Genomic DNA, 24,192 nt, shown 5'->3' on the forward strand with positions numbered 1-24,192 from the left:
GACCGTTTCGTTGAAGAGAGGTTTTCTTTTGGATGCAGGTTTTGAAAAGTTAGGGCACTGTCTTCATGAAAATCAGACGCGGGTTAATTTTAATTTGGCAGTGTACAAGTCGAAGGCTAGAAGTCTTCCAATTTCTAAGCACAAATTTGACTCAATTAATTCCCTGCATAGTTCAAGATAGGCCCGTGGTGGGTTTTGGCAAAGATGGCATTGTGGAAATATGAGTCAAGGTGGGGATTTGTTGAGTATGACTCCTATTTCAGTCAAATTTGAGAAATAATTTTTCAGTTAAACTCTGTTTATTTGTTTCAATCAAACTCTGATTAGTCTAGATTATTTTATTATTATTTAACCTATGAATTTAGCCTATAAATAGGCTCTTTTACAACCTTAGAAAATACACCCATTAGATATTAGAACTCATAACACATTTAGAGAATTTTGTGTTTACATTTTAAGGGTTCTTTATTTTTGGGTTTTCGAGGTTTAGTTTTTATCTCCATCTTTTGTACTCTTCGTTCTTTTGACATTATAGTAAAATTATCTTTGCTCGTGATTTTTTATCCTCTTTGGAGGGGTTTTTTCACGTTAAATTTGTGTGTTCAATTTCTCAATTTATTCCGCTATTTTTTTTTTCTTGTTGCTTAATTGGGTCGATCCTAACAGTCGACATAATAGTCCCTATTATTTAAAACATTTGCTCAACTTGATTCTACAAACTATGAACAATTTAGATTACTTACTAATATAAGTTTCCCGCATTATAATTTGTCCATATAATGCAACTTAATATTAGTTAAAACTTAGGTAATTAATGAGTGAATATTTTCTTGTATATTTTGCTTTTCATGCAAAAAAAAAAAAACGATTGAGGACAATCTAGCATAGAGATGAATGATGTTTGTTCATTTCCATGAATAATCAGTTTGACTATTTCAATATTTTATCAAATATTATAAAATTACTACACTAAGGGCACAAATTTCCTAACAGCAAGAACTCTAGTCCCACACTAAAACTACCTCTAAGTCATATTGTACAACAACAAAAACTCTAGTATCACATGAAAAATAGCTCATAATCCAACTCATAGCAAGAAAGCTTTAGCTCTACACTAGAGTTAGCTCACAATTCTACTTCATGCAAAAAAGTTTTAGCTCATACATGCCATAGCCAACTCACAATCTTACTTCACAAGAAGAAAGTTTTGGCTCTTTCCCAAAGTTAGCTTACAGACTTGTTCCATAGCATAAACATCCTACTCCCCACAACCCAAACTCCTACTCCATAACAACAAATTCATGCTCCACATAACATAAAGTTCTACTCCATAGCAATGAAATCCTACTCCACAATGCCCAAATTCATGCTTTATAACATCGAAATCTTGCTCCAGACAACCTAAATTCCTACTTCGTAGCAAAATCTTGCTCTATGCAACCTGGAGTCTTATTTTGTAATAGCAAAATCTTGCTCCTTGTAGCCTAATATTGTTCACAGTAGCAAAATCTCGCTACTCCATATAGCTCAAACTCTTCCTCAGTAGTAGCAAAATCATGCTTCGTGCAACTCAAATTCCTACTCCATAACAATGAAATATTACTTCATATAAGCCAATTTTTTGTTTCATAGAAACAAATTCTGCTCTGTGCAACCTAAACTCTTGTTCTATAATAGAAAATTCCTACTTTATGCCATTCAAACTTATGCTTTGTAACAACCCCAAACTTGCCCCAAGCAACAAATCAAGGCTTCATAAAAGCCATAAATATGCTTAAGCAATACATTAAAGTCCCATAATAGCCAAAAATGTGCTCCAAGAGCACATTAAAGGTCCTCAACAACCCATCAACTACTGCAAATAACAAATTAAAATTTTACAAAAGCCACAAATCTACTCCCAAGTAACAAACACAAGCCTCTTGCTCAAACACACATGCACCTTCACTCTACAACACCAAGCACCCAACACAGAATCTGGCAAAGCAAACATCTTTCGAGGGATGCAACCAAGTAGATCTTCAAATACACAAAGCTTGACCAAAAACTTGACGCTCTCCATATCTTTAATCTACTCATTATGTAGTACTTTTTTGCTTGTTTTGGCCTTCGCCTAGTCACTTTGTAACTTGCCCCCAAATCTAGGGGTACAATTGTTATGCTAAAATATAAAAAAGGTTAACTGTTAAGCATAACAAAAAGTTGTCAAAAGCTTAAACAATAATTAAGCAACCAAGCTTGTCTAGTCAAGCGCTAGCCACCAGCCAATGAGGTAGACTTAAAGAGTCATGTAGCCCTTGAGCAACCTAGAGTCATGTATTTTAAGGCAATACAACAAAAACACGTTATTCCATAATAGAAGGCATCCTTTTCATCTCAACCCATTATTCATTACATGTTACCCTCCCTTCTCCTTATATTGACTTATGCATTAGATAATGTTACAAAAACACATATTCTAACACCTCGTTCATTTTTTAAGAATTTAAAAATACTGAAATCTATCTCACCTTCTTCGAATATACTTGGTCTATCACCTAAAATACATCAATCGATTATATAAAATTCATTTCTTTCTTTCCTTTCATTGACTCAATCTTCATCAATTCAAAACTGTTGAAATGTATATATTTTGCATTAATTTTAAAATTATCATTCTTTATATGTTGAAATATCCAATATATCCCAACTAAGATAATTGCACAATTATGGTGAATTAAAGTTATAATGAATTTATTCTAAATTAAAATTTAATTCTAAATGTGGATTACTAAAAGATGGTAGTTAATTGAGGGTTGGTTTCAATGAGGAGAGATTGATTCAACATAATATAATAACTAATGATAGTCATGAGATTAATTACCACAATAATAAAATTAAACATAGTTCTAAGTGAGATTTACGGTTGAATTTAAATCCCCACACTAATAGTAAAGGTCAAGATTAATTACAAAATCAATATTTTATTTATTATCTTTGTTCAAATTTAAAGATTAAAAATATAAAAAAAATTCTATTTGTAGAGTTTTTAAACTCCACAAGTAAATTTAAGGTATATGTAATAAATATATATAAATATATGTGACACTGGTCGCACCCTCAACCCACTTATGAAATCTAAAAAACACCTGACAATGTATTAAATAATTACCTATATATAATGTTAGAGAAAGGATCCACTTGCAAAATTCAAGTCACACAAAAGATTAACTGAACTTTACTTCTATTTGAATATTACGTAACTGTTACAAGTGAAGGCAGATTCCTCAGCAGGTGAATTTCTCAAAATTTTCTTGGGAAAAATGCAATGGCTTTCTAAGTTAATGATATCATGTGTAAATTACTATACAATGCAACTAACAAAATTTCCTACTGATTTAATGGAGAAATATGGATGGGATTTACCGCATCCATCTTTCCATTTTCATTGCCATTATCCTCCTCTTCTTGTTAGCACGATTCTTGGCTGCAATCCGCAACTTCCTCTTGGCATTGCAGACCGGGTTGATAACAGCCATGCGCTTCTCATCTCTTTTCCTTTTATCCCTCTTCGATTTTAGTTTTTTCTTGATCTCACTGTAAACTTGTGCAAATTCTTGGCTGCCTATACTGTTTCGAATACTCCCCAAAACTTCCTGTGCTAATTGCTTTAGATCATCTGTGAGACGAATGGAAAAAAGGTCAGATTAATGTAAAGTATGAACATGTCATTCAAAACCAGGAAGCACCAAAGCTGTATATAACAATTCTAGCATGGCAATGTCTTCAACTCACCGGTCATAATTTTTCCGGCAAACCCTTCACAAACTTTATATAAAGGAAACATCATTAGCGACGCGTAATGTCGAGAATCATCCTGATCAATTTCTGGTAAAATTTTCTGGAAACTATAGAAGACAATCCTCATCTGCAAGCAGCATTTTAACTTGATTAGCACAATAGTCTCAATAACACAATCTTACAACCAACAAACAAATAAATAAGGGTGATAACAGTTCCAACTCAGTTTTGGAAAAAATTTACAATTAATATGCATTACTCTGGTTTTCTAAGAACTGAACTCCATATCATGGACAACAGAACCAAATTCCTTCGCTTCGGAAAGGTCTGGTTCATCAATTTTCTAAAATTTTTAAAGATTCTTTTATATAGTATTTATACTTCTTTTACTTTAATATTATAAGAAAATTTTAAAAAGTAAATAAAAATATAAGTTGGTTCAGTTTGAATGATTAGTCTTTTAACTTGTCAACCGAAGATGAATATTATCTTATTCAATATTTAATTAGTTTCTTACCTTATTATAATATCTGGACCTAAGACAAATCAAATTCAATAGAGACCGAAACAAACCAAACACTGATTCAAATCGATTTTCAGTTCTCGATTTTTTCACTCAGCACTATCAGCAAATACGGCTGAAAAGGTTTTTCAGTTGAAACAATTTTCAGGAATTCAAATAAACAGCAATACTCTAACCAACCTGAATAGCCTCCATTTGAAGAGCAAGCTTGCCCAGCTCCTTAAGCAGATTTGAGAGAAGCAGACATTGAAGGTCCTCAGAATGGTCTGCATCATTTTGGTCATCTGTGGCACCAGTAATGGACAGAAGCATCCCAGTTGCTTTCCTCGAATTAAGCAATCGAAAGGCTTTAAGAAACCGCTCCTGCTCATGCTGTTCAAAAGTAGACCAGAACTCTCTGCGGTTCACACCAGCCCACTCTTTCATCAAGGAGTTCAGACAACAAATAGAGAACACGAGATTTTTTGTAATCAAACCACTCCGGTGATTATGGTTCTTCTCATTTTTCTTCTTAGCACCAAGCTTTACATCCTTAACAGCAGCCTCATCATCATCAATAGGTCCTTTCAGTTGGCAGCAAAGAGAAGCAGCAATCATAAAAAGTCTACTTGGCTTCATAAGAAATAAAGATCCATTCGACTTCACAACACTTCCTCTTTTAGACTCATTTGCACAAGTAAAATACAAGGAGAGAAGGCGATTGGATACGTTGCGTAACCATGCATGTGGATGCAACAGCAACTCACATATCATTTCCCAAATCACCTGAAAATAAGTAGAGTAGGGGTCAAGATGGATTCAATAAAATGATCGAGTATAAAGGGGCACAGCATATCCAATCATTACAATACAAATGGGCATATTATTGTTTGATGTACAATTTCTAAAACTGCCTTTGATTCTGTTGGCATTTCCTAAACAGACAGGTTCCCATCTCATGGAAAACAGCTATGCTAATTGGACAGGAATGTGAGTCAAATACATGTGTCCGACAAAGATAAATTCAATTAAAAAAAAATCCATGCACTTCAAGAGTCATCAAGGGGTCATATCCCGATACCCACGTCTACAACCATGCCAGACACGGATATTTCAAGAAATAGTAAGAAAAACATAGGAAAACGAGTATGGAGCAACTGTTGATCAGTATCATAGGTCAAGTTACTGTAATGTTTTGAACCTTGTCGTATACGTGTATAAAAGCATCACTTAGGTTTCTAAAGAACATTTCATTTTAATTATCCCATTATTTGAAGGGTCCTTGGAGGATATCCCATTATTTGAAGGGTCCTTGGAGGATCATATTGGCCACAAATTAGCAATACTCAGTTACCCTGTCTCTCAACATATATACAGGAGTACCACTTGCTATTCAAAAATAAATGGGCCCTAGTTTCATAGGGATAATGTTTACTCGGACTCAGGCATGTGTGGGACATAAGCATGTGTCAACCATGGATATGTTCAATTTCTTTTTTAATTTTTTTCCATGTATTTGGATGGTCCTTTAAGGGTCATATCCTCATACCCATGTTGAACACAAATACTTCAGGAAAAAAAATGAATAGCCAGAGCAACATAGTTATAGAGAACATAGATAAGACAAGAAGGGTGAAAATGGAAGTCTAATCTCAATAACATTTTTACTCAACAATAAGAAACGGCCAGGCCATACCTCAAGCTCCCTTTCAAATATTAAATCATGAAAATGATGTAGCATCTTCTCCAACATAATTAGTGAATAGTATGACTCTTTCCAGAAAGGAATAGTAGCTTCATCAGGGAGATCCATCATCATGTTGGTAAAAGCATCAATAGCAGAGTGCAAAATTCTTTTAGTCACTGGCAATATGCTACTTATATGCCTCTGAAAATTTTTCTTCATGACCTCGACCAGTAATCCTAATACCTGCACAAAGACATCCAAGATCATCATAAAAGAAACATGATAAACACGGAACCTAAACTAAATATATTTATAGTTAACTTGATAGTTTTGAACTGCAGGCACTTTTCAGAGCGATATATCTATCAACATATTAATTTCATAATGACTATTACTCTCAACATCACCTGTGGAGCTTCCAAACTCCACAAGTGGAGTTGAAATTTTCTATATGTCCCTCTATTTAGCAACTATCATATTAATTTATTAATATCTTAACATACCCTAGTACAGTTTTTAATTACTCTCTAACCTGGCTACAGAGTTTTGAACTCCATTAACCGGTTCATTTTTCTTCATAATATGAATAAAAACTTAGAAGAGAACAAATTCCAACTCTATACACTGAAACCCTAATCATGAATTGGAAAGGCTCTGCAGACATTGAGCATAACAGCAGAAATAAAACCATTACTACATTCAAAGGGTTTTTTTTGGTGTCATACGGAGAAACAGCAAATTTTAGAACTGTGCCTAATATATGGTCGAGAATGCAGAAATCAATAGGAAGACAAACAAGGATAAGGATCATTTATAACGAAGATCTTCAAAGAGATGAATCATTTCTACCTACAGCAATAAATTCAGAAATCATGTCATAACATAAGAAGCAGCACTTACGGTTTAGAAGGTCATACTTGCATTTCAAGTATCACCCCCCACAACAAAACTCCTAAAACATTTCCCACATTTTATTTAATTCTGAAACTCCAAGTACATAGCAACATTCTGAAACAAAAATCTGACAAGACACCTTTAGAGAACAATACCTGTGCACCTGCACTCCACAGTTGCTGCTTCTCACCCAAATACCAGGACAGACTATACTCAAGAATGGAATTCAGTGAATGTTGGCTTATACGACCAATAAGGAGCTTTATAACAGCACCAGTCATAGAACGAACTTTATTATCTTGATCGTTAGCCAAGCACACCACCAGGTGGACAAATATGGTCTGTGACTGCTCATCAACAATGGCTTTAGGAAATTTTATCATAATTGTGTGAAGCATTTCAAGCACAGATTCTCTCCCAGTTGGATGCTGATACCTGCAAGAAAAGTAAATTGGCTGTAAGACATCAATAACTTAAAAAAAACTCTTTAATATTTAAATACATGCCTTAGATTTGCAAGCAGGAAATCTAAATGTTGCTGCAAGCGTTTCTCTGAAAGATGATAATCAAGTAAGAACTGCAACAAGATCTGACTGCATTTCTTGCGAATTGGTTCCAGCTGACTAGTTACCATCAATTCTGCAACCTGAACTACAATATCGTAGATCTCATGAACCACTAGCTTGCGGTTAACAATTGCCTTTAGAAGTGAGAGGGCAACAAAGGAGGGATTCCTTTCAAGATCCACAAACACTGGAAACTGGACTAACATATGTAACTGAACCGAGGATAATGTGATTTTTGTGCTTCGCAGAAGTACAGTTAACAATTTTAGACACGATTCCATAAGACGATTGCCAGGATTCACAGAACCTTGTGCAATACCCAACAGTGTCACCTTCAATTTATCAGCCTGGGATTCAAGGGATGGAAGAGGCAGCCTCACCAATGGAGTAAGACATCTAAGGCATGCAGATAAAATATCTTCATATTTGGAACTCAAGCAGTTGCCAAGCAATTGGACAAATGGATCCAACATTGATAATAGTTGCTCATCATTTCTGTCCAATTTCATGCTTTTTATTCTATTTTGTAAAACCCCTAGTGCAAACGTAGTAATAAGGTGAGAACATGCAGATTTAGTTTTAAAAGCCTGGTCTGGAGAAACAATTTTCTCACTGACAACATTTCCATGTTTATTTGCTTCTGTGCCAATTGAACTCACACCGGACCCATATTCGTCATTAGTTGCATCTGTTATGAGGCCATATACAAAAACAAAGAGATCAGTCTGATTTACTGATTGATTACACTCAATTCCATCCGCAATGTGCTTTAACATATTCTCCAATTTTGATTTCACTTTTGGAGTCAGATGCTTTTGCAAGCGACTTGTAACGGGAGAAAGAAGCTTTAATGCATGGATTTTGAAAGTTATGCTTTGGGCAATCAGTTTCAAGGTTTCAAACGACTTGCACTTTCTCGTTTCTTTCATTTTAGAAGCAATCTTGTCCACCTCTTTCTCCTCAGCAACATCTCCAAGAATATCATTTTCAACCACACCAAGGAGATCTTCTAAACAATAATCCAAACTCTCATCAGAAGAACTTGAAAGGGTCTTTGACAAAAGAAAATTAAGTGTATATCCTAGAACATGCAGCTCAAATCCACGTTTCAAGGTCGCTCTCAAAACTCGAATTATAAATTGCAGGTATTCAAGTCCAAGCACCTTCAAACATTCAGCCAATGCAGATCTAGCTTCATCACGAATACTTTCTAGACGGTTCTTTAGAAAGTTCGAAATCCGATGAATGATGCTAGAAAGCTGAGACTCCATTACATCTCCCGGAAGCAACTTCAGAAGTTTCAGTGCTGCAAGACTGATACTAACATTGACATTATAAGAATCAGAACTCAATAATTTCTGTATCTTTGGCAAAACAGTTTTCTGAAGAGAAGTCTGTATCTCAGAAACCATAATAGAACTGCCACCTTTCTGCATTGCTGAAGAAACAAAACTATTGGTTTCAGAACCTAAAATGTTGTCTACAGAATTTATTGCTTCTTGACCGGAACAAAATTTTGAATAATCAAATCTGTCCAAGATAAAGCAAATTAACCGTAAGAGAACTTTCCGCTTGTCTGGATTCTTCTTCATCTCACTAAAGCAGCGAAGCAGTAATGCATAGTATGATTTCCATTCCATCTTAGCAGAAACTGAAGCAAGTGCTTGCATGCAAGCAGTTCTAATATGCTCATCCTTTCCATGTTGTAAATCAAACAACATGTTGAAAAAGAGTGGAAGGAACACTTTATTAATGATATCCTGCAAGGTGAAAAGCAGCATAGAAAGCTTTAGCACTGATTGAAAAAACTTCCCATCACTAGAAAACAAGAGTCAAGACAGTTACCATAGACATATAGGTTTTATTGATAACATCTGCAAAGCGAGACAAAGCCTTTGCTCTCTTATGTTTCTGCACCCAAGAAAAAAGAAATTAAGAAAATATTCAAACATTCTTGTGGCTCCATTTATGTTTATAGCTTAAGCAAATTAGTTCTATTAACATTAATAAAAGCAAAAATACAGAGGCACGAGAGGGTTGTAAGATCCAATTGGAGAAAAAAGAACAAACAGAAATGAACGAAGGAGCATATAAAATAAGAACATAACCTGTAAATGAATGATATTATTGAAAAAATCTTGATCAGCATCTTCAGAGCATAAAGCTCTGAACAAATTAAGATTCTCTAACTGCGGAAGCTTTATAACCATTTCTCGCAGTAAATCAATCCATTCCTGAAACCATTCCCATCCATTAGAAAATGTACTGAATATTATGAATAGAAGCAACCGTATTTCTCTCATTTGTTTTATAGAACTTATTGAAACTATATTGCAAATATTTTTGCATATTTCTCTCTAAGCTGAGCTTGGCAACATAAAATGAACCCCTAACAAACTGGAGATGATAACAGCAAAATATACTAGCAAAGTAAAAATAGTATATGGATCCATGAGAATCCACAGAGGAAGGCAACCCCACCACACCGGGCTCCAGTGAGAAAAAAGAAGCCTCAATGCAGTGGGGTTGCTCCCCATTGAGGATAAGTATGTGCATGTGTATCACATTGGGTGTTACAATAACCAAACTGCTTCACCCAAGTTACGAGAATCTAGGATGGTCCTTATGCACATTAGTACATCTGTATATAGATTGGAGCATGCGAATTAGATGGGGTGGTTAGTAAAACATCATCTATTTCTACCAGAGGACTAAAAGTAGGCTAGATACCTTTCTCACAGAAGTTCCCCGACTAATTGCATCCCCCATATGCTTTAAAAGAAACTTGTTAATGATACGCTGAACACATGCTCGTGTCCAACAGCCTTCATCAACTGTCATAATCTCTTCAGCAGTCTCATTATGATCTGTAACTTCTTGGCCAAGAATTTTGGCAGAAAAATCTAGAAATGTAAGCAATAACCTATAAGCATGGTGCCTTAAGATTAATTCGTCTGATGACATATCATATACAGTTTGTGACAAAATAAGTAATGCATCCTCCACTGGCACAGAATGGAAGAATCCAATTCCAATTCCTTCATATGCCTGTCCTATAGTGTCATAATCAAGCTCATCCAACTCAAAAGCTGAGGTTGCATTTAATTGTCTGACATGTCTAGCCTGCATTTTAATCACCAGAATTAAAACTTAACAATATTTATAGGACAAAGGAACTCCAAAATTATAAGAAAAAAGAGGCAAACATTACCACCACAAGTACAGACGAATTAGTTCTAGCAAGTGCTTCAAGAAGATTGCAAATTAACACTCGAATATCCAATTTAGCATAAACAAGAAGTGGAGCAACTGCATTAAGGATTTCAGGGGTTCTCTCATTCCCTAGCACAGGAATGATATCTTGAATGACTTGTATGGCTTTGAGACAGATGTCTGCAACAATAAAAAATGCGTTAATACAACAAAGGAAGAGAGTAAATTGTATCTAAGATACTAATTCTAAAACATTCTTACCAGAACCTTGAACTCTTTTTGATAAGAAAGGGAGCAAGATATCAACAAATTTCTTTGCCAGCAATGGATTTCTTATGTACTTCAACAGCAATTTGAAAATTCTGATTTCTGTTTCCCCGGGACATCTGACCAATTTTCTGTAACAGCGAAAAGAATGGATCAAAGAATAATCCAGAGTTGACATTTTCCATCCCCTAAGAACTTCGAAATTGAAAAAAAACAACTCGAGTATATATGAATCATTAATGCAGAAACCATAAAAGGGGAACTCAGAATGAAAAAAGGCACAAAAGATTCATATATTGAGAAAAGAAAACAAAATTTTCATAGCACCTGATACAGATCAAAATAAAAAGAACAAGTTATTAGTTACAACAGAAAGAGGTTTTTGTTACCAATGCGGTCTTAAGGTCTTGAGCAAAGAAGACAAAAGATAGTTGTCTTAGTTTACTAGTTAACTGACATTTTCTGTTATGCTCAATATCTACACAATCTATATGTGCCCTCCTATGGACTTCAACTTCAATTCTGGGGGTAAAAAGGTTCAAAATTTTGGACTTGAATGTTGAAACTAGGAACTAGTTTTTGTTTTCACACCAAGAATAGGTAAGGCCGCCCCATGTTTCTCATTGGTCCTGTGACAGGCCTTAAATGGAACTGATTTAAAGATTACCATACTTGGAAATCCCCTTCCCTCTCCGCCTCCTCCCCCCCCCCCCAAACAGATGTCTCTAATTGCCAATTATCTTTATTTCCTTTTAAATGCCATTCCCCCAGACCACATGACTATTTATCTCTAAAATTAATCTGCCCCAAGTGAACAGCATTCCACTGAAGGCACCAAAGAACTGAATAAATGTTCAAATCATTGACACTTCTTTGAAGATTCCATTGATGATTATGAGGAAACTTCTAATTTATACAATATCAGCAGATTGATTAACCAGTATGAAAATGGATAAACAATAATGTGTAGCAGAAGGGAAAGCAAAGAAAAACAACTAAAAACAAAAAGGACACTAACAAAGTAACTAACTATTAATTTCACATCTATTTAAACCAGTTGGTTCAAGAAAGATCTATATTTCATATATATAGAATATTACACATGATACGGCCATTAGTCCATCCCTTATATTATTCTATAGTCGACAGATATCAGCACACTTTTGCAAATGTATTACAGGTAAATGAATCGCTCGTACCTCTTGGATGCTTTATCACTCTGAAAAAGATGATGCAAGCTGCAGACAAGTGCTTCTAGGTTTGGACATATCAAACTCTTTATAGGACTGTTTTCTTCATCCAACTCACAATCAAGATCAAGCAGGTTTGAAATAAACTTCAGAACACAAGAAACAATAGCTTCTGAAGCAGTTGGAACAGTTAGAATTGAAAATATATCTGGAACAAGATTCCTTTCCCTACATAGTAGGGACACAAGTTGCAGGCTCTGACTCATAGCCAAAAAGCAAGAGAACAAGGAACTAGGTTTTTCACTACTAGAACCCTCCTGCTTGAAGGCATAAATTAAGGGTTTCAAAGATGTAAAAAACAGGTCCCAGAATTCAGTACCAAAATCATGGTCCTCATATTTATTGAGAACAAGAGAAATAATTTTCAAACATAGAGACCTCAAATCTTTGAACTGCTTGATGCCCGTCCCAATCTGAGAAAGAAATAATTACTGTCATCAAAGCTTAATTTTCTCACTAAAGAATCTGATTATTTTGAAAAGTTTGTTAGAAATCAAAGGAGGAAAAAAGAAAACAATGCAGTATGCTGTTACATTATTAATGGAATTCTAAAGTTCAACTACAAATAGTTTGTTAACTTTTTTGAAATTAAAAGGGATAATAAAATATTCAAAAAGAGGAACAGCAATTGATCAAATTTAAGAAAAGGAATCTTTTTTCCTCAACATAACCGGAAATGTTACCTTCACATGGTTTGCCACTGCACTGTCTTTGTCATCAGAGATCATCTCAGCATCAGGATGATCACGTAGAGGAGAGGATTCAGCAACCTTGGCAGTGTCTATGTTAGAACTGCAGCTTGCTAATACCCGAACAACACATCCCATTAATAGATCAAGAAAAGGTCTGACACGAAATTCATCAAAAACACCCATAATATCCTCAATTACATGCAGAAAACCATATCTTTTCTTCCAGGAAAGGGCTGTTATATTTTCCACGGTGAAGTATTTCAGAAAATTTAGGGAGTGAAACTCATCGATAGGGTTTGAATACAAATTAGAAGCATAACCATCTTCATTTGGTATAATTTGCAAGGGTTTCAATAACAAGGCAAAGAAAAGATGGAGCTCATTAGAATCCAGTTGAGCTATGAAACCAAGAACTGCCTTTCGAAGATGTACACTTGCATTCTGTCAAAATTAGGTCATACAATTAACATTGGCGATAAGAATGACACATCATAGTAAAAAAATTAGATAGAATTTAAACCCATCGACTGAAAGGTTAGGGGACAAAAGATTTAGATGATGAGCATACCTTTCGTGAAGCAAGCGTTTTCAAGTTTCTGATTTTCGGGATCAGGAGGCAAACAACTAAAGGCACCAGATGAACCCTATGAACTTCCTCAATTAAACCGGCTTCTTTAGATAAACTCCATGTTGTCAGTTCTTCTCTCAGATATTTTGAATTGATTAGATTTTTAAGATGCTGGTCATATGGGAGTAAGAAGTCATCTTTCCACAATAAAAGGCAATCAAGAACCCTTGCCTGTATGTCAGCATCATTGTCATCTAGCAGCCTGATAAATAAAAAGAAACAAAATCCATTAAACGACTATGAAACATCCGAACTTGAGTCAGTGGTTTGCATGTTATTTGAATGAAAGCATCAATTTTACATTGTTTATTGTAAATTATCATATTAAAAATACTTCACTATTGCTATGTCCTAACATACCATATTCTAATTTTTGAAATTCAGTTTCTGTGTCCACGCCATATCCATATTTTGTGTCTGTGCTTACTACATCTCTTCCCTTCCTTTACTTTTATTATTTCGTTCTCTCTCTGTCCTTTTTCTTTCCTCTCTCTGAAACTTTCATCTCTTTCTCAATTTCAAATTTCACACTATTCTTTCAAGTTGTTCCTCTCAATCTGTCTTTCTTAATAACTGTTTACAGTAATTTAATGTTTAATTCATGATTGGGTTTGCTTTGGATCTAAGTTGGTTTCATCCAAGCGCAGGTCCTCAAGCAAGAGGACAATTTCCTTAAGGCCAAAATCTCCTAGAAATGATCTCTAATCTTTGTAAGTATCTTTTTTCTGATCTGTGAATCGACTCATCTGAACTAGCATATTCATGTTGTGTTGTGTTGTGTAATGTTGACATAGGTATGTTGCCTTCAACTATCAAGTCCATGCACCAGAGGTGACAACTAACATAACAAAAAGGAAGCAAGAGATGAGACAATATAAAGCACTGACCTACTTTGCAGAACATCTTTTAGAAATTGACTTCGATAGAATGCTCTGGGGTTCCTCATCAGTTTTAACAAGCCTAGCCATTCTTTTAGGATACCCTTCCACTCTTTCCCTTCATAAATGTCTGAATTGAATGAACCCGGGCTGCAATCCCAATGAGAAAATATATCAACTCCTATAAGCTTATTTGTGTTGATGCTTTACATGATAAGAAAAAAAAATCAGTGAAGAAGATGACTACCTCACAAGACTATCACTATCATAGCCCAAAAACCTTAAAAATAGGGGTATAATTTGACGGGATCGAGATTCAGCAACAGAAGGAATCTTTTGCAAAGATTGGAGCAACAAGGACAAAACTGCTGTGCCTGGTGTGTTATCAGATGCAGGATTCACAAACAAATCGAATCGCCTTACAAGATCTGACCATAAAAACCAGGGAGAAATTAAAAATCCTAATGATATATAATGAAAATCAAAATTGATCAAATGGCATATCCTAGACCATGTTTTCAATCATGAAATTTACAACTGAAAAGATATAAAATCAAATGACAAATAGAAATCAATCATATAGCAGAAACATATCTTCACATACCACTAGATGAGTCAGATAAATTTCCATTATCTCTGTCATGTTGAACATCAGGTGCTTGTACCAGGGACTGACAATGGTCAAAATAAGAAATAAATTTATCCCAGACTAGTCCAGTGTGCTTGCTAATTAGAACTGCAAGGCACTCAGAAGCCGCATCCCATAGATAGCTAAAACGATTATGGAAGATGCCAATTATCCCGTTCAAAACGAGAGGTACATATGTTTCAGGTATCCTTCCAGCAGAGAGGCCCATCTGTATTTTAGATATCAGTAAGGTAACCTTCCTGCTGGTAGAAATTGAAAGAGGAGTAGCCTCAATAGACATTAAGAGCTGAAGAACCTGTTTCAAAATGAAATGTATTCGTATCAGTTATCCAATAAGTGCAGGCGACAAAGAATAAAAGCAGCAGAACATAGCGCACATACATTGCTTTCATCAGTATCAATAATACCAGCCTGAGAAACCTCTGTCTTCATTTTCTTCTCAGCATGCTGATCCTTAGCAGAAGTTTCACAATTGAGAGGCTCGTAATGGCACAGAATTCTTAGAGTAGGAAGACGAATTCCTTTATCTGGGTGGCACAAACTATCAGCAAATATGCCAACTGCATCCACCATATTCTCCCCTTTAAGCAAGGGATGACATGTTTCCTTGCTGCTATCAGCTTGCAATGCAGGCCTACATTTGTACGATATTTTCAGACATAACCAGTGATCAACATGCACAACAGATTTACATGATCAGAAAGAGCATGGCTGACTGTTCTTTAAGAATAAAATAAACAAGACCAGAATGATCATGCTTCATGAGTGCATGTGTTCTATCTGCGTTTGGAAATTTGTTCAAGGTCAGTGGGAAAGGGGGAGCTCACCAGATGGGCCTTGACCCCACTAGAGAGAGAGAACTACTCAACCCTGGGTTATTTTCAAAAATGCATGTATATGTATGTATATATATATATAAAGACAGAGAGATAGAAAGAAAGAAATGACAACATACCCATTCACATTATCCAAGTAATCAGCGACAGCAAATAGTACTTGAGAGGATGATTTGCAGGCCTTGGAAAGGTCCAAAACTTTGCTAATTTCTCCAAATCCAACCTTTTTTACATTATGCCATTTATTATGAGAACCTAAAGCAGCACCAACTAGGCTCTCCCAAGTGTGTTTGGAAACTCCTGCAATACTTTCTGAAAGAATAGGACAAAACGAAAAGAAAAAAAAACACCATTAGAAGATACTACAAACAGATTGAAGAATGATAAAAATACAGATGTGAATTTCTGAACAACTCAGAGATATGTATTCCAGACAACAAGAGACAACAATGCTTCAGAGTACACACAAGAAAAGAAAGATGAAAGGCAAGATTAGTTACCATCCTCAATCATCAGAAGCCGCTGCAGTGCATCTATTAACTCTATCAGGGCAGATTCACTCGCTCGGACATCAAACATATATGGATAGCAGCTTATAATTCCCCACAAGATAGCCAACTTGGCCTCATCAATTTGAGCAGTTAATGGATTACCAATTGCAATGTCATTTATAAGCTTGATCCAGTTACTGATAACCCCTTGCATATAATCACATATCTTCGAAAGTCTCCCTTCGGACATCTCATCTAAGCATTTAGTGCTTTGAGGATGCAGTTGCAGTCTCTCAAAGAAAGACAGCAACAGGAATAAAACTTCTTCTTGTGAAGATTCTACCAGATCATTCATAGCACTGAAAATTCAAGTGCAAAATTTCAATAACTGCAGCTAAAGCAGAAAGAGTGAAGGAAGACCCAACTGCAATTTAGATGTCAATATTACCTTAAAGCATAATCTTTGAAAAAATATATTACACATGGGTCCCTCAGCAGTAGTTCTCTGAGAAAAGTCAACAAACTGAAATACAAACAACAGCATGTCAAGAAGATAAACGGAGCTAAGCTGAAAGATGGGGCATTCAGACTGACTCTAGAAAAGACAATACCTTGAGTTTCTTAACTCAAATATAGGAGCCCACTGCAACAAACAGCCAGAGATGGTAGACAAATTATTAGAACCGTGGAGTCCATCAAGAATGTGTAGCACTAGTTGCAGAACTTTATCAACAACATCAGATAAACTACCATTTCCTTGGCTAGAAGGGAATATAACTTTCGGCACCAAGGACTCTACAACTTCAAGCATTCGTCGATAGTCTGCACAGCACTATAACAATTAGAATTGGCAGTAAAAGGTAAAGAATGACAGAAACAATATCAAACATAAAAAAGAAAGAAGCCAGTATATGAAGACCATTATCAACTCACCCAAAATACTACGCCCACTATTAACCTGAAGAGAAGATATTAGCAGCGATAAAAGACGACCTAGATGCAAGCAAGACCCGTGAGCTAGAGTCTCGCTTATTTCCTGATACAAGCACTCCCACATTAGATTTAACTCCTTGGCTTCTAGCTCCTCAGTTAATTTTTGAAAGGAAGTAATCACAACTTCAAGAATAGCATCTGAGCCTGCAAGAGGAAATGCACACCCTAAGCATCAAATAAAACTAGATGAATAGGAAAACTACCTACTAAGCAACAACCTCTACAAACAAGACAAACCATGCTACAACCAAACTAAGCTAAAAGAATATGGCACTTAATAAAGACCAACCAGAACCAAAAAAGGATATCAGGAAGTCAACAAAAGTCAGTAAGCCAAAGCAACTTGACTTTAAAAGTTAATGCATCCCACAAAGAAAGTGCATAAGTATATCAGATTTATTCAACCATAAATATGTAGCTTGGATAGAAGGGTGAGCTAACAAAGTGAACAGAACATTGCTTTTAACTTTTGAAGCTCACATCTTGTAATTACTTTGTCTTCACAAAGGCATAAGGATAATAAACTGGAAGACACCACCCAATGTAAAGGTGCCTTTATTACAATGACCTACTTTCACTTAAAAAACCATAATTACAACAACTATTGACAGACGAACAAATTTAAACAACTCAAATCCATCTATAGATGAAATGTCTAATAAAAACAAAAACTTGATGATTATCTTCTTGTTGTTATACTATTTTAGTCCCACACACCCCCCCAAAAAAAAAAAAAACCAATTTATATATCTGCAATGTTTTTCATCATAGAAGCGTTAGGCCCTAACGCCAACAAAGCAACAAGATGATCAGTAACTCATCTACAGGAAAATGCCATAAACACACATGTTAATAGTCTATGCTCTATAGAAAAGCATTATCAGTAAGAAATGAAATACCTTCAGGAAACTTATCACCAATAGCAAATATTGAATTATCCACCAATAATCGCAAAACTCTCTGTGCTCCAGAATGGAACCTTGATGAGGTTCCTAACATAATATAACATAACAAAGCACTAACTCCAGATTTCCGGATAGGTAATGGTTTCTTCACAACTTCAAACATGGTCTTCCTAATACCTGTTTTAAATCAAAATTTAGAAAAATATAAGCCACCATAACAAATAGAAAACCAAAATCTGATTCAACATAGAAACAAAACCAGATTTAAAAACAATAAACGTGTGTAACTAGCCAAAACGCAAAACGGAATAACCAAAATCTCAGATATCAAAAAGGAATTTTGGTGGCAGATTTACCATTTTTTTCATATGGAAGAGAGAGAGAGAGAGAGAGAGAGAGAGAGAGAGAGAGAGAGTTCCAAAATGCTTTAGGCCTTAGAACTATTAATTTAAGCAAAATGTACTCCAAACTGGAAATAAATTACTGAGAGAAAAAAAAATCAAAACAAGTTCTAAGGATCACAAAAATAGGAAATTGTGAAACAGGTTTTAAATCATAAACAGCTGATACCTTTTATAAGTTGCTCAACAGGTGCATTCCGCAGCAAGAATGATGTAGCCTCTGCCATAAACTCTTGGACGTGATCCTTTGGGTAATACCTCAACCTCACAGTAACCCTTCCATACAATGAAGAAAGAGCATAAGCCACATAGATTGCAACAAACATTTCATTATTTATAATTGATTGCAGTCTAGAAAACAAAATCTCCCATTATATTCATTTGTCAAACTCAAGGAAGAAATTGTTAATGGGTAAGTTGTCAAGATAGAATGCAACATCAAAAGCAATATATAACCATATCATATAGAGAGAAACTCAAAAGATAACATTCAGCATAGTGAAAACATAAATATCTTTTAAGAATTCAACACTTCCCTCAGTACTGTGATGAAGCCTTAAAAACCTTTGACACATTAAGTGAGAGCCCTTCCACACAGGACTCTCGGATCAATATGACCGACTTTTGTCTATGTTCAACCAGTCGGTCTCACAGTCAAGCAGGCTTACACTATTACGCTCACAGGCAGAATCTTAGCTTGAGCCTACCTTTGCACACCTCCATTACTCTTTAGGAGGCAATTATCTTAAACCATCTTCTAACCCCAACCATCAGCAAGACTTGATTTATTTTCCCCATTAAGGATGAAACCATATTTTCTAAGGTACTTTCCAATGGTAGAAAATTCCTTAATAAAATATTCTTCTCTCCTAACCCAGAAAAAATACAAGGGGAAAAAAAAGCTTTCGCTTCCAAAGAAACTTGAATCAAAAAGAACCATCCAACTACATGAGCTACCTATTTATAGTACATTCTTTGAAAAAGAAAGTCAAGAAAACACTCACTTGAGAACATGTATGACATCCCGTATAAGATACTTCTGCAAATACATCATAATGTATGACCATGAAGTAAAAATCTGCATGAAAAGGATGTGGAGGTAAGAGTAAAACAACAATTACCAAGATTAAGGCCAGCATCGAACAAGAAACACAATACTAACACATGAATGACTATTCAGATGAGAAAAAAGAGAATATAGCCCAAACCTGCTCAAGGATATCTGGCTCCCTATCTGCACCACTTTTGAGGAGAGATACTAAGGAATCAACAATCCTAGGCAGAAATCTGACCAATAAAATATGCAAATCAGTCCTGTATGCATCTAAGATGATTCAAAATGAAAATTAAAAAAATCTATAACAAGCAACAATAGCAATAGTAAATAACTATAAAAAAAATAACAATTGCTGAACTATCTGCCAACAGTTTAAAAGTGACCAGCAAAGTTAAAAAAGATTCCAACTTTGAGAACTGAAGTAGAATTGAAAACACAACTAGCCTTCAGAATCACATGTTAGCGTCATACAAAATGCTCCTATTGCTAACCTTTTAGGTGTCAAAGTGGCAAACACAAATAACAAGCACAAACCAATCTTTAGACCTGTTCATGGTTCGGAATACCCACTTAGACCCAAAGGTCCGTCCGAAATTTGGGAGGGTTTGGGCAAAATCATTAGGCCAAAAAATGGGCTTGGGCAAAAATTATTAAGCCCGAAACATGGGCTTGGGAAAAAAAATTAGGCCAAGCTCAGGTTTGAACATTTAAGGCCCAAACCCAGCCCGTCCCATCCCATTTTTAAGTTTATAATACTTTATATTATGTTATTTTTATATATTGTGTAATTTATAACACAAAAAAAATAAACTTATACTAAACAGATAATACTACTCTAATGTAAACATTAAAATAATGTTAAGATGACCATATAAAAAATTTCAATAAAAAAATATATAAATTTATTAAATATTGAAATAAAATAAATATTTTAAGAAAAATTAAAAATAATATGGGAGGGCCTAAAATGGGCTTGGGATAGTCTTTTGCAAATATGAGCAGGTTTGGACAAAATTTTAAGCCCATATTTCGAGCTGGCCCAAGCTTGGGTAAGCATAAAGTATGTTAATATCATGCTTAGGCCCAACCCAAACCTAGCCCAACCCAAACCATAACACCTCTACCAGTCTTACATCTCTATCCCTTCTCGCTACTTCAAATCATGAAACCACCCAGTGGCATTGTCTTTGCCACTTAGATCTCTTGAGGTTCTTTGGTTAATAAGTTAAAAATATTTTAATTAGATGAAAATTCCTATAATATCAGCATTTTCTCCTTTAACAAAATAAACAACCAAACCCCCTACTCTTAACAGAAGAAACCTGTAGTGACATAAATGTTAAAAATAAACAAGTAAAAGCCAAATTATTTCCTAAAAAATAGATCCAAGATTATCCCTAGCAGTGCATGCCACTACCTATTACTAAAGAAGAAAAAACCATCTTGCAGTTGTAGATAGCCCTTGGTTGCATGAATTTACATCTCTGCTATATGCACCACTACAGCTTGATGCTGTAAACATCAGCAATAAAATACAATGGCTTCCTCGCCACATCAGGATGAAGCTCCTTAGACAAAACTCCTCTCTCCAAAACAGACCAGATGTTGACATAACCAACAAACTCTTGCTCTTCTATTAATTGTATTTGTTCCACTTGATTTCTAAACTATGTGCTAACCCAGAAACATCAATGCCTAAAACTTGATACCATAGAGTAATATATCAAAACTGTATCAAGCCCATGACCCACCCATGTATATGATATCTACTCTGTGCATTACCTCTAGCATAGCCATAAAATGACCTACGAGAGCAACTATAAGCATCAGGCAACTATCTATGGCAAGTTCAATTTATATAGCAGTGATATGCAATTACAAAACATGCAGCACTCCTTTGTTTATTATTCAATCAAAAGGGAGGGCAAAGATGCATTTGATCAAAGGAAGAATAGACTCACAAAAGAAAATCTTTGAGAAGATCTCTGGAGAAGGCTGCCAACAATCTGCACAAGTTAAAAATTTTGTTATCTCAAACTAGTAGAGAATGGAAGCACCAGGTAAAGCAGATGAAACCAAAACAGAAATACCAAGCACCAATAATACAAATCATACGAGATTTTCCTTTAACCATAAACAACAAAATAGATGCCAGTAATATAACTGAGAATGCTCTAACATTATAGCAGCATGATTATTTCCCAAGTGAAATTATTAAGGATGCAATTCAGGAATCAAAAAGGGTAACCAAGTACAGAGTTTGGCAACCAGATACATCCAATATTGTCAAGTGTCAAAGCGCATTAGGTGCTAGAACCTTTATGTTGCCTGAGCCACAAGGCACAAATGAAGCACTTGCTTAAGCAACCTAAGCAATATGTATATGCGCCTGTTTTTCTATGTATGCCTGTGTATACATATAAATAAGCTAAAGATACATCAATTTAAGGGCCAATATGCATGATTTTCATGTGGTTCAATATCTGTTGTTGAATACTCGGACACTGAGAAGAAAAAAGTCCCTATTACCCCTCTCTTACTAGTAGAGTACAGTCGATGAAGAAAAAAAAAGCAAATAAATGATATTAAAGAGAAATTCAGTCAGGCAAGCTATTTTAGCGTCTATCGCCTTACAAAAAGAACAAGGCACACCAGATGTGTGCCTTGTCAAATGCAACTTGCTCAAACAAGTCTAAGATGTTTTTATTGTCTGGTACAGGCACAACTAAACAACACTAGATACACCAGCAGACGAACTCAACTAAAAAGAAGTGGAAGTGAAAGCTGTTGCAAGGCAACCCAAAACTCAAGTAATTATTGAACTCAAGTAATTATTGAACCATCAAGCAGATGCCATAAATTTTCACAGCAATATGAGCTTATTCTATTTTTTTTGTTTAAGACAGGATATAACATGTTATCGGCAAACTTTGCCACTGAGGCAGTCCTTTTTTTATGCTAGATCAATATTCTCTACAGTACTGCTGCACTAATAAAATTTAGAGAGTTAATTTGATGAGATTACAGAAAAGATTTTATGGCTATTTATCTCTTCCAACACACAACTGATTTGTCAGCCATTTTATTTGAAGGAAACATTACAAAAAACCGCAACCAAGCTTATAGCAAACCAAAGGATAAAACTTAATCAAACATTAAACTTGCACACCTGAGTATAGGCTCGAGAGATAATCTCGCTTTCATTTGTAAGCGGGATATAAGTTTATCAAATATCAAGTCCTTGTGCAAGAGTACCGAGGGTAAGGTCTGTACAAGAGGCATCGTTTCCACATAAAATGAAATGAAATCCTCTGCTGTATTCAATTCCTGCATTAAATACAAAAAAAAAAAATGAAGAACAATGAAAGCAAAGAAAAATTAAAGACCGCCTAAAATAAAATTGTAATAGACCGTGTTAAAGAGCCAATTTCCACTGTTTCGGAAGTGATAATCCAAGAAGGCTCCCAAAAAAGCAATGAAGTAGCTAATTGAATTCAATTCTTAAAATATATATATAAAAAAAAAGGGTTTTAACAAGGTAAAGAAGTTAAAAAGAAAAAAAAAAGTTTATGAAATTAAACAAATACCCTCCACTCGATAAGGCAATCACAAAGGAAAGTTGAACCTTGAGAGGGCTCTGACTTGATTTTTTCTAGGCTTCTAAATACATTAATATCAATATCATCTATTCTCTGAGAGAAAGTCTTGAACTGCAATTAACATAAAGAAAGAAAAAAAGTAAGAGTTCGAAAAGGAACTGAAAGGGAAAAAAAGGGAAAGAGAAAGAGATTAAAGATCATACAACAAAGCGCCTACGACCCTCAGATTTATTGAGCGACTTGACAGCTTGAGCATGCGAGGGTGTTGCCATTGAAGATACAAATGGAAAAGAAAAAAAAAGATGTTGGTTTCTTTGTCTGAATAAGATAATCAAGGGTTTTTCAGAGAAAAATTAGAACTTGTGCTGTTGTGCTGTTTGTCTTTGCAGGGTTTTACAAGGGTTTAGCAGAACTGTCCTCTCCTCTGTTTATTTTCTTTCTTTTGAGCAAACGAGGCCGCCGCTTCTTCGAGTCTCAGAAAACCTAGTCACGAACCAGCGCCAGTGTTTTAAAGTAATGTTCCGCCTATTTTCTTCATAAATTGAATTTATTAAAACAGATTTAAATTATTATCTCAACCTATATAACTTACACTGTTTTTATATGAAATCAATAACATCTCTTTCAAACTTTAAACACATTTCTATTCAAACTTTCTTTAAAAATTACACTCAATCAATTGGGTAGTTAAATTTTAAAAATACAAAAAAATATTTTAAACTTTTCCAAATACAGTATTTTAAATTCTCAATATGCATCAAAAAATATTTTGAACTTAAATTTTAACAATTGACCCTTAATTGTCTTTAATTTTTTCAATTAAAGTCATTTGTGTCACATATGTGGCAAAAAAATATAAAATTATAAAAATTATTAAATTTTAATAAAAGTTATTTAAATTTTA

The 24,192-nt window shown here is 35.0% G+C and overlaps 1 protein-coding gene across 2 annotated transcripts; it reads right to left on the reverse strand.

Moving 5' to 3' along the window:
• Positions 1 to 3,206: 3,206 nt before the first annotated feature.
• Positions 3,207 to 23,915, reverse strand: LOC108489144 (uncharacterized). 2 transcript variants are annotated; one of them, XM_017793449.2, is made up of 31 exons: positions 23,492 to 23,915; positions 23,277 to 23,399; positions 22,859 to 23,016; positions 21,651 to 21,695; positions 19,841 to 19,919; positions 19,637 to 19,710; positions 18,802 to 18,908; positions 18,226 to 18,408; positions 17,267 to 17,470; positions 16,945 to 17,155; positions 16,782 to 16,856; positions 16,343 to 16,692; positions 15,962 to 16,154; positions 15,388 to 15,640; positions 14,962 to 15,301; positions 14,605 to 14,785; positions 14,367 to 14,507; positions 13,420 to 13,681; positions 12,843 to 13,292; positions 12,109 to 12,572; positions 10,904 to 11,040; positions 10,641 to 10,822; positions 10,160 to 10,552; positions 9,538 to 9,663; positions 9,275 to 9,340; positions 7,370 to 9,189; positions 7,019 to 7,298; positions 5,979 to 6,212; positions 4,484 to 5,068; positions 3,775 to 3,907; positions 3,207 to 3,658 (listed from the first exon to the last, which is right to left on the reverse strand). In XM_017793449.2, the coding sequence occupies exons 1-31, from the start codon at positions 23,558 to 23,560 to the stop codon at positions 3,402 to 3,404; spliced, it is 8,175 nt and encodes a 2,724-aa protein (XP_017648938.1). In that variant the 5' UTR covers positions 23,561 to 23,915; the 3' UTR covers positions 3,207 to 3,401. The 2 variants fall into 2 exon arrangements, with proteins under 2 accessions (XP_017648938.1, XP_017648939.1); XM_017793450.2 differs by lacking the exon at positions 23,277 to 23,399.
• Between the last annotated feature and the right edge of the window lie 277 nt (positions 23,916 to 24,192).

Source organism: Gossypium arboreum, chromosome 10, assembly GCF_025698485.1.
Source record: "Gossypium arboreum isolate Shixiya-1 chromosome 10, ASM2569848v2, whole genome shotgun sequence".
NCBI lineage: Eukaryota > Viridiplantae > Streptophyta > Magnoliopsida > Malvales > Malvaceae > Gossypium > Gossypium arboreum.

Bases quoted from the DNA above. Each gene is read 5' to 3' on its own strand.
- LOC108489144 (XM_017793449.2), bottom strand. From the start codon at position 23,560: ATGGCAACACCCTCGCATGCTCAAGCTGTCAAGTCGCTCAATAAATCT. The intron at 19,711-19,840 runs GTTTGGGCTATA...CTTTTCATGCAG, and splicing joins AGCCAGATATCCTTGAGCAG to ATTTTTACTTCATGGTCATA. The intron at 9,341-9,537 runs GTTATGTTCTTA...TCTTGGGTGCAG, and splicing joins ATAATATCATTCATTTACAG to AAACATAAGAGAGCAAAGGC.